Source organism: Corvus moneduloides, chromosome 16 (assembly GCF_009650955.1).
Source record: "Corvus moneduloides isolate bCorMon1 chromosome 16, bCorMon1.pri, whole genome shotgun sequence".
Taxonomy (NCBI): domain Eukaryota; kingdom Metazoa; phylum Chordata; class Aves; order Passeriformes; family Corvidae; genus Corvus; species Corvus moneduloides.
The window spans coordinates 8,197,413-8,211,414 of record NC_045491.1 but is presented as its reverse complement, the minus strand read 5'-3'; the positions used below and the strand labels follow the sequence as shown (position 1 = coordinate 8,211,414).

The following is a 14,002-nucleotide window of genomic DNA, read 5'->3' as shown; positions in this document are numbered from 1 at the left end:
AGCCCTCCCATTTCCATGACCAAGCTACAGCCCTGTCCTCATCCCAGAGCGTGCCCCTGACCTGAGGCTTTTGGGGAGCTGGCAAAGGGGCATCACCCACCATACTCCCCCTTGCAATCCATCCCCCTGTGCTTCACAGGGAGTCAGCATTTGGGAGCTCCTCCTGCTCTTGTGCAAGAACCCCTGGCCCCCCTCCAGCGCTTGGTTTATCCAGGCGCCAGCTACTCCCAAGCTTTGCATGGGCGTTGGGCACCAACAAAGGCTCTCCAGAGGCAGAGGCCGAGTGCTGAAAGCAGAGATTTGTGCCTGGGGGTGCGGACCTGCTCCCTTCCCAAAGGTGTTCGCCAGCAAGTCGTGGCACCTACACCTGCCAAGGAGGAAGAGCAGGGAAAATCCCTCCAGGCAGCAGGAACTCAGCTGGCAGATGCTGGGATACAGCCCATGGGCTCTGCTGGGATTAAATCCCTGTGGTGAATGACAAGTGGGGGTGGGATGGCCCAGTCTGTCTCATTTGTGATGCCAGAGCTAGGCAGAGCCATCACCAAGGTCTCTGTTCAGCAAAGTGAACTGACACAGGGGAGGGTTAGATGGGATATTTGGGAAGGAATTCTTGCCTGTGAGGGTGGTGGGGCCCTGGCACAGATTCCCAGAGAAGCTGTGTCTGCCTCTGGATCCCTGGAAGTGTCCAAGGCCAGGTTGGATGTGGCTTGGAGCAGCCTGGGATGGTGGGAGGTGTCCTTGCCCATGCCAGGGAGTGGAACAAGAGCTTTTAAGGTCCCTTCCGTCCCAATCCATTCTGGGATTCTACTGAGTGTCCTTTATTAGCACAGCCTGACAGGAGCTGGAGCAAACCGAGCACCCTTGGAGCACACCCAGCTCTAGGTCCTGAGGTCTCCTGGGACCTGAGGAAAAACCTGTGCAACCAGCAGCTTGTCTTTTGGCTCCCCTGGATCATTGCCTCTGCCAAGCACCCTCACCTCCCCGCAAACACTGTGCCACGTTTGCAGGCAGCAAAGCCAAAACAAACCGGGCTCTGCAACTGCCAGAGGGCATTTTCCAGGCTTTGACTACCTGCCCTCCTCTTCTGGCTCCTCTGCACAGCTGCACCTGGCAGAGACAAGCCTCAGAGAGCCCCACAGCCAAGGACAGCTCCAAACAACAATCCCAACATCCAGGCACTCTGTCTAATGCACAGGCTGCGGCCACGGCTCCAAACTGCCCTGACAGGCAAAGTCATCCTGCCTGGAGCAGCTCTGTTCTGCTGCCAGGGTAGTTCAGTGCCACTGTCCCTTCTCCACAAAGTCTCTGTCCTTTCATCTGACTTTTGTGAATACGCCTTGCTGCATCCAGGGCTCTGCTTTGGCACAGGGGAGCAGCCACAGGACCCGGCTCTGACCCTCCACAGCTCTGGGTCAGAGCCTTTCCTACCTGCCTAAGCAGCCTTCCCCAGGAGACAGTGGAAGTCGTCTCAGGAGATCCTCTAGAAATCATCCTCTGTAGTTAAACCCCTGCCTTTGAAGCTGGGACCTGACTTTTTGCTTCCTGCTCCTCGGGGCCAAGAGCCCCGATGGCAGAGCCAGGCTGATGAAAGGTCCCAGCCTCCCAAGGATGCTCTGAGGCTGAAAGTGGGGAGTCACAACACTGCTGGGGCTACAGGAAGGGCTGGTGATGAACCACCCTCACTCCAACCCGGAGCGGGGCACCAAGATCCACATCCCAACCCTGCAGCAGTGCCTTGTTCCGGCACCACCTTCTGCCAGGCACGTCCCTGGGCTCTGGGATCCTGTTTGGAGACCCCTCCAAAACACCCAGAGCAGAGCCGGGAATTCTGCTTTGCTGTCAAACCCTTGATCAGTCTCTGAGTGAGACGCAAACATGTGGAGCAGTGGTGTCCACAGGAATGTCACCAGGGCAGGGGACAGCCCCGCTCTGAGCACCAGCAGGATGGCACCTGCAGCAGCACCAGCTTTATGGCATCTGCCCTGGTGGAACAGCACACAGGGGAAGCACAGTGCTGGAGGGACACAAGGGGAACACAGATTTTATTAAGGTGATTGCCACAGACCAGGATCCTGCTGGGCATCTTGGCCACCAGATTGCTCAGACTGAATATTTATTTCTGAGACCACCTGGCTGGGGAGGAGAGAGGGGAGGATCTGTGCTGCCCCAGCTCTTACCTTTCACTGCCAGCACGATGGCTCCCAGGACCATGATGAGTGTCTGCAGTGCATCCGTGTAGATGACAGCTGCCAGACCCCCTGCATGGGAGAAAGGCAGAGTGTTGGAAGCACTGCTGGATTCAGGCTTGGAGCAGTCAGAAAATCCCAGTAAAACTGCCAAGCTGGCAGGGACATGCCTGTCACCAGCCTCGTCCTGCTGACACTGTGGTAGGGGAGCCGCAGTGGGAAGGGGGAACAGCTCCTCGATGGGCCCCCAGCCTCACAGATGGGGTGGGAGGGAGCAGCCGAGAGCCACAGGGGCTGCAGCCTCACCAGGGGCTTGGAAGGAGAGCCAAGGGATGGCTGGAGGGGAGGGATGCAGCCCCACACCTCCACACAATCAGGAGGACATCAGCCAGCCCCAGCTCTTCGGGTGCTCCAGTGGCAGATCACATCCAGGACATTGATCTCACCTTCATCCCACCTCTCCCTAAATCCCAGTCCCCCCTTAGTACACCCCTCAGCTCCCCTCCCAGCCCTACAGTTTTATTTTTCCAGCACCTGGTGCTTAGCAGGGTCCCCTTTGTCCATCCAGTGTTTCTCCTATTCCATCCCAAGCTCTCCCTGCAGAGCTGCTGCAAACCCCAGACCTGCTTACCCAGCCAGAAATCAATCACTCAGCACACCAGCAAAAGCATTAAAAAGGAGCAGAATTTTAAAAAATGGGTCAAAAATTGAACCAGTTTCAATCCCAGTCACCGAATCGCATCCCAGGAAGTCAGGGCTGCACCATCCCCAGCCATGCCTGGGATTTGGAATGATGCAATGATCGCACCTGGCTGCGCTCATACCGAGGTGCCTCACATCACAACAGGCCTTGTGGGCAGGAAAAACCCGAGATGGGGTTTGCTTGAAACCAAAGTCTTGCAAAACCCACCGTGTTACGGATACATTTTAAATTGTTTCCCGTTTGGATGGCTGGGATGAGATAACGAGGGAGGATTCTCTGCAGGGTGAGGGAATGTCCCAGCCAAAATAATAACCCAAAGGGCTGGCAGGGATATGCAGTCCCATGCTCTGAGAGTGGGGCTGGGAGCCAGGAACCCACAGTTTCCAACGCCAGCTCCAAACCCTCATCACCTCTGGATCACAGAACCACCATAAGGGCTGACCCTGCACAAAAGTAGCCGGTCCCACAACAGGGAAGCACAGCCAAGAAATATTCCTGAAAGCTTTGGGAAGGGAGGGCAGCAGGCTGCACTGAGGGCAGGGCAGGAGGGAGGGAAAGGAGCCAGGTCAAGGGCTCTCAGGTTGTAAATCCCACAAAAAGAATCCTGTAATAGGAGAAGCCCTGATTATTGCTGGTACAAATAGGTACCCACACAGGAAAGTGCTTAAGCAGTGGTGGGGGAGGAGTTATTACAAATGAAAAGGTGCAATGACAAAGGGGAGGTCATGGGTTGAGTCAACACCTGCTCCAGAAAACTGCTCAGATACTGGCTGGATGGGCAGGGACACGAACCCCGCTGGTATAAACCCCTAATCCTTCCAGGAGCAAAAATAATAAAAATTTAAAATGACAAAAATAAAAGCAGAAGGGTGAGCGGTGTGTTTCAGTGAAAGAAGAAAAATGGAGGCCAGCAGATGCTGAGCAACCCACCTGCAATAGTGTAGAGCCCCGTGACCACCAGCATCAGGACAGTGGACAGGTAAAGGTCCCAGCCCAGGCAGACTTGCACGAAGAGAGCCCCCGAGTACAGGTCTGTCTGGGTGTGGAAAAGGAAACGTGAGAGCTGGGACAGATGACACCCACCACCCAAGGGCTGCTGCAAGAGTGACACAGCAGGGAAACAGCCAGCTCTGTGGGTGCAGTGAGGACATGGAAATCTGGAATGGTTTGGGTTGGAAGGGACCTTCAGGACCATCACATTCCTACCCCTTGCCATGGGCAGGGACACCTCTCACTATCCCAGGCTGCTCCAAGCCCTGTCCAGCCTGGCCTTGGACACTTCCAGGGATCCAGGGGCAGCCACAGCTTCTCTGGACAGCCTGTGCCAGGGCCCCACCACCCTCACAGGGAAGGATTTTTTCCTTATATCCAACATAAATCTCTCCTCTTTGACTTCAAACCATCCCCCCTTGCCCTATCCCTATCTGCCTATATAAAAAGTCGCTCTCCCTCTTTTTTATAAGCTTTTTAAGTACTGGAAAGTCACATTCAGGTCTCCATGGAGCCTTTACTGACACCCTATGGCACACACCAGGAGGACACTCCTGAAGCCTGGGGTCCCAGGGGGTGGCTGTGTCACAGACCACCTTCCCCCAGCCCGCAGGGAGCAGAGCAGGCAGCTCCAGCTGTCACTGTACCCACGTTCAAGGGGGTGTCACAGCCTTCTGGAAATGAGATATAAAGCAGAGACTCGGAGCTGGAACACCTCCTTCAGCAAAAGCCGTGACACCCTGGGAGGACAGGACCAGGCACAGTGACAGTGGCAGTGCCACCACCACGTACGTCTCCACCCATAGCTGAGCTAAGCCATCCCCAGCACTCAGCTGGGGCATCTTCACAAAAACCTTGTTTGGAGAAGGGAATGAGGCCAGAAGGGGCAGGAAGAGGCAAGAAGAGCCGACTCCACACCCTGGCCCCGAGCTGTGACGGGTTCCCACAGCCGAGACAGCGGCTCTGATTTGACATCTCCTCACACACCTCCCAGCAACCCTCCCCCAGCAGCAGAGCTGTCTTGCCCCATCATGTGGGAGCAGTTGCTTGGGATTAGGAAGGTGTTGGGCAGGCGTTATTTCCCATGTCAGCCCTCCTCGGCCCAGCTCTGCCCTCCCTCCTGCTCTGCTCGGGCACATTCCCACACGGAGCTGAGGACCAGCACTGAGTGATGGAGAGGGGCCACACAGGATCATGCAATGTCAAATCTGAGGTGTGAGCTGCCCAGGAGGGCTCCACCAGCCCAAAACCCAGGAGGGGAGCACACATCCAGCTTCAGCACAACAAAAAAGCCGTTCCCCAGCACCTGAGCCTGCGTTAAACACCATCTCAGTTAAATCAAACCAAACCAGCCAGAAGAGCACTTACACCATGATCTTGAGGATCCTAATTCAGGGCCTCTTCCACGGCATCTGGACCAGGCTTCACACCACAGTTATGCCTGGCATTCCCAAGGGAGGTACTACATGTCCTCGGCTGCACTTGGGATAGGCCGTGGGTCTGGGAGAGTCCTTGTCAACACCAAGGAGGAATTCAGCCCTGGAATGACCTCTTGAAGAGGAACCAACTCATGGACAACCATGCCATGACCTCTACCAATGGCTCCTCAAATATTTTCCCACTACAAATGCAATCCATCCCCTCAGCAGCGCTACAAGAGGACAACTGAACCCCTCACACAGCACAAGTTTCAGTGACAAGGCAGAAAAGCCCCAAACAAGGGCCCTCAGCCACCTCCTCCCAACAAGACCTGAAGTGGGAACCCAAAATATTCTAAACCTTCCTAGCACAGTGCCAGCCAAGCATCCTTGGTGTCTTCCAGAGCTCCTCATGTCCCTCAGAGGGATCCATCACTTGTCATGTCAGCACCACCCAGGAAGTTTTCTCCCCTCACCCCGATTTTTTTCCCCCTCCTCCAGCAACCCTTCCCCACAGCCCAGCTGGAAGATTCAGCCCTGGACAAGATATTTCATCATTGCTTCTCCTGGCTTTCTCAATGCTTAATCATTTTTGCAGTCGTCTGCAAATGAGTCGAAGCCTTTGCTATGAGGAAGCAGAGGTATCTCCACCTCCCTTCCTGGTAATTCTGCAAGGGTGGGAAAAAATAAAAGCACATGTGACCGAGGCATTAATAAGACATCCCAAAAACAAAAACAAGCTAATTAAAAACAGGCATGACCTATTCATAAAATAAGTCCTTTCAACCTTAAGAGGAGAGGAGAAGACTTTGAAGTCAGGCTTCATAATCCAGAGAGATCCCTGCCTCCACCGGTGAGCTCACTTGGAAACTTGTTCTTACCCAACTGTCGCTAAAACCTTCCCAATAAAAGCTGGCTTTGGAGACAGCTTGGGATTAGCAATTGGTGAAGCCAGAACCTCGGTAGAACAAGTTGCCCAGGGTACTGAGGAGTCTCCAGGGGCTCTTTGCCAAGGCTAGGACGCCTGTGCAACTCCTCACATGTTCCTAGCTGGGTGGGACACCAGCTCCCAGCAGGATTTTGGGCTGCCCTGCTGCACCCTGCCATGAAATGTGGAAGGTTGGGGTCCACCAAAAGGAGATTTCCAGGAGAGGAGGGTCTGTCATCCCCATTGCCAAAACGAAGAGCTGAGGGAGCAGCACTGATGCAGTGTCACAGCTCGGGAGAACGTAGAGCAAAATCCGTCTGTAAACACAGCATCTGCAGGGAGAGGAGGCAGGAAAAACCCAGATAATCCTGGGCTTTGAGGCGGCCCCCAGCAAGGACCAAAGAAACCCCTCGGGTCACAGCCCTGCCTAATTGCTCTGAGTTTCACGCTTCCCTCCCACACTCCCCATTGCGGCCACCACAGGGATGGGGACATCGGGCCAGTTTGGCAACGCCCCTCGTGTCTGCAGACACTCATCCCAACCCACTGCTGGAAACAGCCATTGTCTGTAGGATTTACTGTTGAATGGAGCCAGATGCCAAGATAATCCCCTTATTAGCCTGATTCCTCTTCTGTTGCATCCTGCCTGACTCAGAGATCAGAGAAAGCTCAGCAGACCAAAGAAATGACAGCACTGGCTGAGGAAAGCCTCAGGAAGAGGAGTTTGGGAGTGTCCATGGAGCTCCAAACACAAGGCTGTGTGGAGAAGGGCCCGGAGAGCCGCTGAGGTTCCCATGGGAGCAGGCGCTGCGCAGGGGTCACCGCAGGTTCATCTGGTGTTAGGCAAGAGGTGACACCACAACCACCTCCCAAGCTAAGAAGGAGCTTGTAGGACATCCATCCCTTCTGGGCAAAGCCATGGAGAGGCTGGAAACCAAAGGGACCACAGCTTAGTAGGACATCATTTGGTGAGACAAGAGGGGACATGGGTTAATCCCTGAGAAGAGACTGAAAGACAACCTCAAACTAACAGTGATCTCGTTCTTCAAATTCAGACCAGCAAGAACAAATTATCCCAGCAGAAATCCTGTCCTTTTTAATGCCAGGAGGGACCTGTGTGAACCCCACAGATCACAGAACCAGGGACCACAGACTCACACGTGCTCCAGCATGTCTCCTGAGCTCCTCCTGGATCTTTGCTGGGAGCAGGAAGGAGATGTGACACATATGGGGAGTGAGTTACAAGAGTTTACTGGATATCAGGACAATAAGAGAATGATCCAAGCGTCACTGTCCAAACTTGCAAACAGAATGGGTGCTTCAAAAGCTACCAAGATGCTTTCAGGAATAATGCTGCAGGATTTCCAACACCATATACGACTAGGATATAAAGAATATTAGTTATGTGGAAGAATGCCTTCCAGCAGGACAGAGCATGGTTTTGTGGGGGGAAATACAGGGCAGAGCTGCAGCGACAGAGTCACCAGTGCCACATCTGCCACTCTGGAAGCCCTGAGCCAGCAGGGTTGTGGAGAGGGCTGCAATGTCTCTGCAACCTGCCTGTTAAGCCCAAATCTGCCCAGGGTCAGAGAGCAGCTCAGGAGGGAGAGACAGGGCTCTCCTGAAGCCAGGGATTCCCATCAGCAGCGCTGAGCTCTGTCCAAGGCGGATGCAGCCTCTCCCTTTGCATGAAGCGCGGCCGGATGTGCACAGAGAGCCCGGGTTGGGCTGCTCCATCCTCCACATCCCTCGGAGGGACAGCCAGAGCTCCCCCCACAGCTCAGCCCAGGGCCTGGGGCTGCAGAACCGCCGTGCAGGGAGCGATGGTGCCTTCACAGATGCTGGAGCTGGTGAAGGCAGAGACAGACGCTGAGCGCCTCGATGTGGGCGCCAGCAGCGCCCCTCCTGCCTCAGACAGCCTCTGCTCGCGCAAAAGCTCTTTTCTTGCAGCCAGCCATCTGCAAAAGCACATTTCTTTTAGCCGCGGCAGAGCCCGGGTCAGATCCACCTGTTCCATCAGAGCAGGATTGCTCCCTCCGGCAGGTTTCTCTCCAGCTTTTCTGGGCTGTTTGCTCTTCATCTCTGTCTCGCTGTCTCCAGCCCCCCAGGGCTGTCTGTGCCAGGCTCTCTCCTGCTTGCCCTAGACCTGGTATCACAGGCTCCTGAGCTGTTTTACCTCAGATAAACTCTTCCCATGGTTACCAGCGTGAGCGGAGGCTGCACACGGGGAGTTGCGAATGAGGTTAAAATGAGGGGGAAACATCCCTGTGGAAAAGTGCCTGGAAATCAGGCACATTCTGTACAGGCTTGAAGAGCTTCTAGCTGCAGCAAGGCTTCCTTTCCTCAGAAAACCCATGAGCCCCGAAGGAATGAATATATTCCCAGCTCAGTCCCTGGCTCTGCCAGGTCCTTTGGGAATGCCAGAAAGCATCGCTGCCTGAGCATGGACACAAACCCAGGCAACGCAGCCCAACCTCTGAGCACGTTTCACTCACAACCTCTGCTACAAGGCAAGTTTGGGAATCCTGACACACAGCCACACATCCATCGGGGCGCCCTGGAAAGGACCATCGCTGCTGGATCTACCTATGAATTCTTGGGATGTCACACACAGCACCTGCCCACAAACTCCCACTTTTTGTCCCACTCCTTCCTGGAGCATCCTGCAGTAACTGCTCTCCCCCAGTTTGGCTACACAAAGTTTGAACCCAAAAATAACCTTCTGAGAGCTGGAAATAAGTCCTGGATTGGTCACAGAGTTGAAAGGGGGACTACTCACCGAGATTTTGGTGAAGATGGAAAGCAGGAGTGACAGGCTGGAGAGGTACATCTGGATCCTCTCCCCTCCAAACCTCCGCTGGAGATACTCAGGCATTGTGACAATCTGCCAGGGAGGGAGAACCATCACTGCCCTGCCCAGGCCCCATCCTCCTGGGATGGTCCTGGGAGGGCAAGGGGACAGTGTTATTCCCAGAGCAGGACTCGGGCGTCCCATGGGATTCCTGGAAGTGGGGGACCTGTCCAAGGCCACGCTCCCCACAGCAGGCTCAGGGCAGCTGTACATACCCCAGATGAGATGTAGACAGGCACAAACACCCAGGCCAGTGCCAGAAGAGCATAAGTCGCCTGTTGGGAAGGGGAAACATGGAACAAACAGAAAAAACTGGGAAAAAATGGATCCTACTGCAGCTCAACACTGACTGCAGTGCTAGAGCTGCCCCTGCTCCTGACCCAGCTCTGGCTTACCCTCAAGGGTACATTTACACTTCCAAATGGCTTCAGATGACAGGCACAGGGTCATGGTGGAGACCCCCCCCCCACCCCTGCCAGCAGGAACCCGCTTCCCTCAGCCCTTCAGCTCCTGACTGGACATTTCCCACCAACTCCTTGAGCACCACACAAGCTAAATGCTTTTTTTTTTTTTTTTTCTGCAGGACCCAAGGACTTTGGATACAACGTGTGGGGAAGCAGGGAATGGGTGACCTATTCAGTCACGTCCCTGTTGGGACCTGCAGGGACTGGATTAAGAACTCGGCTCCAAATTGTCCTTTTCCCTGAGCACGTGGAGCTGAGCTGACTCCAGCCTCACAGTACATGCTTTAGAGACTGGAGCAGCTGAGTTAGCAGGGTTGTGTTAATTACCCCCTGCACGGCTCCTCCCAAACCTTTCGAGACTGTGAAATGGTCCATCTGCTGCGACAGAACTCATTGTCTTAATCACACCGCACATTTCTTACATTCCACTCGAAGCCGGCGACAGCGATTCCCCCGGCAGCGCCGGTCCCGGCCAGGCCGAGGAAGAGCCCGGAGCCTTCGCTGCTGGCGAAGAGCGAGGCGCCGATCTGTGGGGAGCAGAGGAGGTGCTGCAGGTGCTCGCAGGTGCCGTGGCCCAAGGCCGGCTCCCCGCGGCTTGGCATGGCAGCCGTGCCAGCTGCACCAGCTTTGGTGCTTCCCCAGGGGATAATGCAGGAAAAGGAGGTGGAAAAAATAATGTCTGAACTGGAGCAACAGGGCTCCAGTTGCTTCTAAAAGTAAAGTGTGGCCAAAGAGCCCCCACGTGGGATGAGGGATGTGTGTGTATTTAGCAAGAAAATCCCTTAACACATAAACTTCAGGTAGCTGAACGTGATGCTCCCACAACCCAGCTCATCTGGACATCCCTGGTGGGTTTGGGATTGACTTTCTTGTCTCCAGGAGGATGAGGAGCCACACGTTGCTGTGTTTGCCACAGTGGCCTCACACCCTGCAGGAGGTGGCCCTGTGCAAGGAGCCAGTGCCAGACACAGGACCTACAGCCAGCTTGTCAAGATCATACAGAAATAAGAGGGGAAAAAAGAAACTTGGGACATGCAGTTTGTTGGAGTCAGCAGGAGCATGCAGGAATGGTGGAAATGGAAGTTTGGCTCCACGGATCCCTCCCCTTGTTCAGAGCAGCCTGTGAGAAGACCCAACAAACTCTGTGCAATGAGAAGGAAAACGCAGCTCCGAGGATGTAAATTCTGGCAGGAGCAGGTGGACAGGATGGGGGAAAGCATGGGCAAGCAGTGGAGAAAGCAGGGAGGGAATTCAGCGTGGCAGTGGTGGGGATGTCCCTGTGCCAAGGGTGTCACAAGAGGGACAGAGGTCTGTCTGTACTTACTGGCCACCAGGCCATGTCTCTCCCAGCAAGGAAATAGCCACTGACAGTGTTCCTGTTCACCCTGCAGGAAGACTGGGAGGAGGAAAGATCAGCACAGGGCACTCTTTCCCTAAAAACCCAGACAAGTCACCAGGACCCAAGTCTCCCAGACAAGAAGCCAAGAGACAGGAGACTCGATAATTAATGGGAGCTCTGCAACTTGAGCTTAATTACATGAAAAAGTGGCTGCACCCCAGGTACCTGGAGCCATGAATAGCAAAGGAAGCACCTGGAGAGGGGGAAGCAGGGAGGATGTACCTGTCCTCGTGCCATCCCCAGCAGACAGGTTGGCTAATAGGACCCAGCTTTGGCCAGGATTTTTCTGCAAGGCAGAATAAATGCGACTGGAGAGTCTTTATCTGCAACTGCTGTAGCTGATGGTTGTTTCTGCTATCAGGGCTGTTATCAGGGCATTTGGCTCAACACCCTGTAATAGACAAGGGGCAGAGCTGCTCACACCCCGCAGACAGAGGCTGGCGGAGAAATGGTTAATTGGTTAATTCCATGGTTAATTCCACCTTGCTCCCAGGCTGTAGGAGCCTTTCCATAGGGGGTGAAAGGGGCAGAAGATTTACACAAAACAGAGCAAGTCACAGAATCCCAGAATGGTTTGGGTTGGAAGGGACCTTAAAGCTCATCTTGTTCCAAACCCCTTCCACTATTCCAGGTTGCTCCAAGCCCCATCCAACCTGGCCTTGGACACTTCCAGGGATTCAGGGGCAACCGCAGCTTCTCTGGGCAACCTGTGCCAGGGCCCCTCCACCCTCACAGGAAAGGATTTCTTCCCAACATCCCATCTAACCCTGCCCTCGGGTGGTGAGAAGCCATTTCCCCCTGTCCTGTCACTCCAATGTTCCTTTCCAGCTCTCTTGGAGTCCCTCTAGGCACTGGAAGGGGCTTTAAGGTATCCCCAGACCTCTCTCTTCAATAGGTGAACACCCCTAGCTCTCCCAGCCTGTCTCCACACAGCACAACACAAAATACACAAGTGAAAACTACAAGAAAACAATAAAAGCATTCAAGAAATTCCACACAGAAAAGTCAGCCCTGAAAGCTATTCAAACAAGAAAGCAGAAAGGAACAAAAGACTCTTACCCATATTCCCACGCCAACGTTTAAGGAAAAATAAACCACTACAACAACGAGGTCAGCAATGCTGAACTGCTGTGAGGGGGTAACAGACCCAGCAGTAGAATTGAGCTCCATCATTCCTCTGCCTCCTTCCTCATCCTCAGCCTCACAGGGACAGTCACTGAATTAGTAACTCGTTAGCAGCCCAAGGGCATTTATCATTAAACAGCCCAGCAGTAGGAATTGTGCTTCCAAAGGTACCTGGGTGGGCAGCCTGGCCTCCACTGCTTCCCACCCCTCTCCCACTCCCCAGGGAGCCAAAATCACTTGATTTTGGTGTCTCATAAATGAGCAGGGTTGAAAAATGTCCAAGTGATGCCTCATGTTCTTCCCTTCCTTTCCACCACTCCAATACTATCAATAGCCAAAGGACCAGCAATCCAGCCTCATGGATGCAGTTTGTTCCCAAATTCCTGAGCCCTCATCAATATCATAATTGCTCTGCATGAAACTAGACAAAGTTGGGGGGTTTCTATGTTTTAAAGCAAAGATCGAACAGGAGTTGGGTGAATGCCCGAAGTGGAGCCTGGCACAGCAGTGAAGGCTGACCAGGAGAAACCCCCACAGAAGAGATCACAGAATCATGGAATCATTTGGCCTGGAAAAGTCCTCTAAGATCATTGAGTTCAACCATTAATCCAGCAGCCCCACAAAACCACGTCCTCAAGTGCCACATCTACACTGCTTTTAAATCCCTGGTGATTCCACCACTTGCCTGGGCAGCCTGTACCAATGCCTGACAACCCTTCCCATTAAATTTTTCCTAATATCCAACCTAACCTCTCTTGGTGCATCTAGAGGCTGTTTCCTCTTGCTCTGTTACTTGTTAACTGCGAGAGAAGACCAACCCCCAGCTGGCTGCACCCTCCTGTCAGGGAGTTCTGGAGAGAGGAGACACAGCTATTCCTTTAAAAGCCAACACGAGACAGGCACCCATGGGTTTGGATATTTAGCCATCAGTTTGCTGCGCTGCACGCTTGGCTGGCTCATTCCCAAGTGGCAGCACACTTCCACAAGGTCTCACTAACAAAATAAACACAGCTCAGTTAACGTGCCCATCACTGAGTCAGGTCAGCAGCTCTCCTCTCTTTGAAGGAGCCGTGGCAGCACCGGGAGCAGCTCTGCACATCCGTGAGAGGAACCGACCTTCCCCCTCAGTGCTCGGCTGGAATTTGACCTGCATTAACACATCCAAAGTACCCACACGTGTCAATAAGTCAGCTTGGTGTATCCATTAACATTAAGGAAAGCACCTGGGTTTATCTTTCAACGTCAATGAACCCGCCAAAGTCCTTGGAAGTTTGTCTCCAACATAGAAACGATGTCAACAAAGGTTAATTTTCACTTCTGAACATGCCAAAAGCTTTATACTCATTTGTAGCACATGACGGAAAGATTAAACCAAACAACCTCTAAATGTTCATCAGTTCCACCACTGTTTTCTTTGCAACAGGTGGGGAACTTGAAGTCCCTGGGACTGGGAGCTGCCTGGCAGTCAGCTGGCCATTCCACCCACACCTGCCCAAGGAGAGATGGGAAAACAAACCTGGACAAGTTCAGCTCTGCACTATGGCATCTTTTTTAGTTCATCAACACATTCAGGGCAGGCAAGAAACCTCAAAAAAAAACCCCAAAAAACCCCCCAGTTTACCTGTGATGAGCCGACTTGGATTTTACCAGCTGGAACCTACACCCTGCCCACAATATTCTCAAGTCAATGAATCACAGAATGGTTTGGGTTGGGAGGGATCACCTCGCTCCAAAACCTTGCCATGGGCAGGGATACCTTCCACTAGACCAGGTTGCTCCAAGCCCCGTCCAACCTGGCCTTGAACACTTCCAGGGATGGGGCAGCCACAGCTTCTCTGGGCAACCTGCAGCATTGAGCAAGTCCCTGTTGCTCCCTGACATCCACCTGCCATACTTAAGGACACACAGTTTAGAAGATAAAGGACCAGCACATGAACA

At 53.6% G+C, this 14,002-nt stretch overlaps 1 protein-coding gene across 4 annotated transcripts in view; it reads right to left on the bottom strand.

The window, feature by feature from the left end:
* Positions 1–12,109, bottom strand: part of SLC5A10 (solute carrier family 5 member 10) — a 38,608-nt gene extending 26,499 nt beyond the window's left edge. For 3 of the 4 annotated variants that reach the window (XM_032125781.1, XM_032125783.1, XM_032125785.1), the window contains exons 1-7: positions 11,999–12,109; positions 10,865–10,936; positions 9,963–10,067; positions 9,292–9,351; positions 9,005–9,109; positions 3,820–3,925; positions 2,178–2,258 (exon numbers count right to left, since the gene is read on the bottom strand). In XM_032125781.1, coding sequence (XP_031981672.1) covers positions 2,178–2,258; positions 3,820–3,925; positions 9,005–9,109; positions 9,292–9,351; positions 9,963–10,067; positions 10,865–10,936; positions 11,999–12,109 — 640 coding nt within the window. The remainder of the gene's footprint in view (positions 1–2,177; positions 2,259–3,819; positions 3,926–9,004; positions 9,110–9,291; positions 9,352–9,962; positions 10,068–10,864; positions 10,937–11,998) is intronic. The other variant, XM_032125782.1, reaches the window with a different exon arrangement.
* Positions 12,110–14,002: the final 1,893 nt, after the last annotated feature.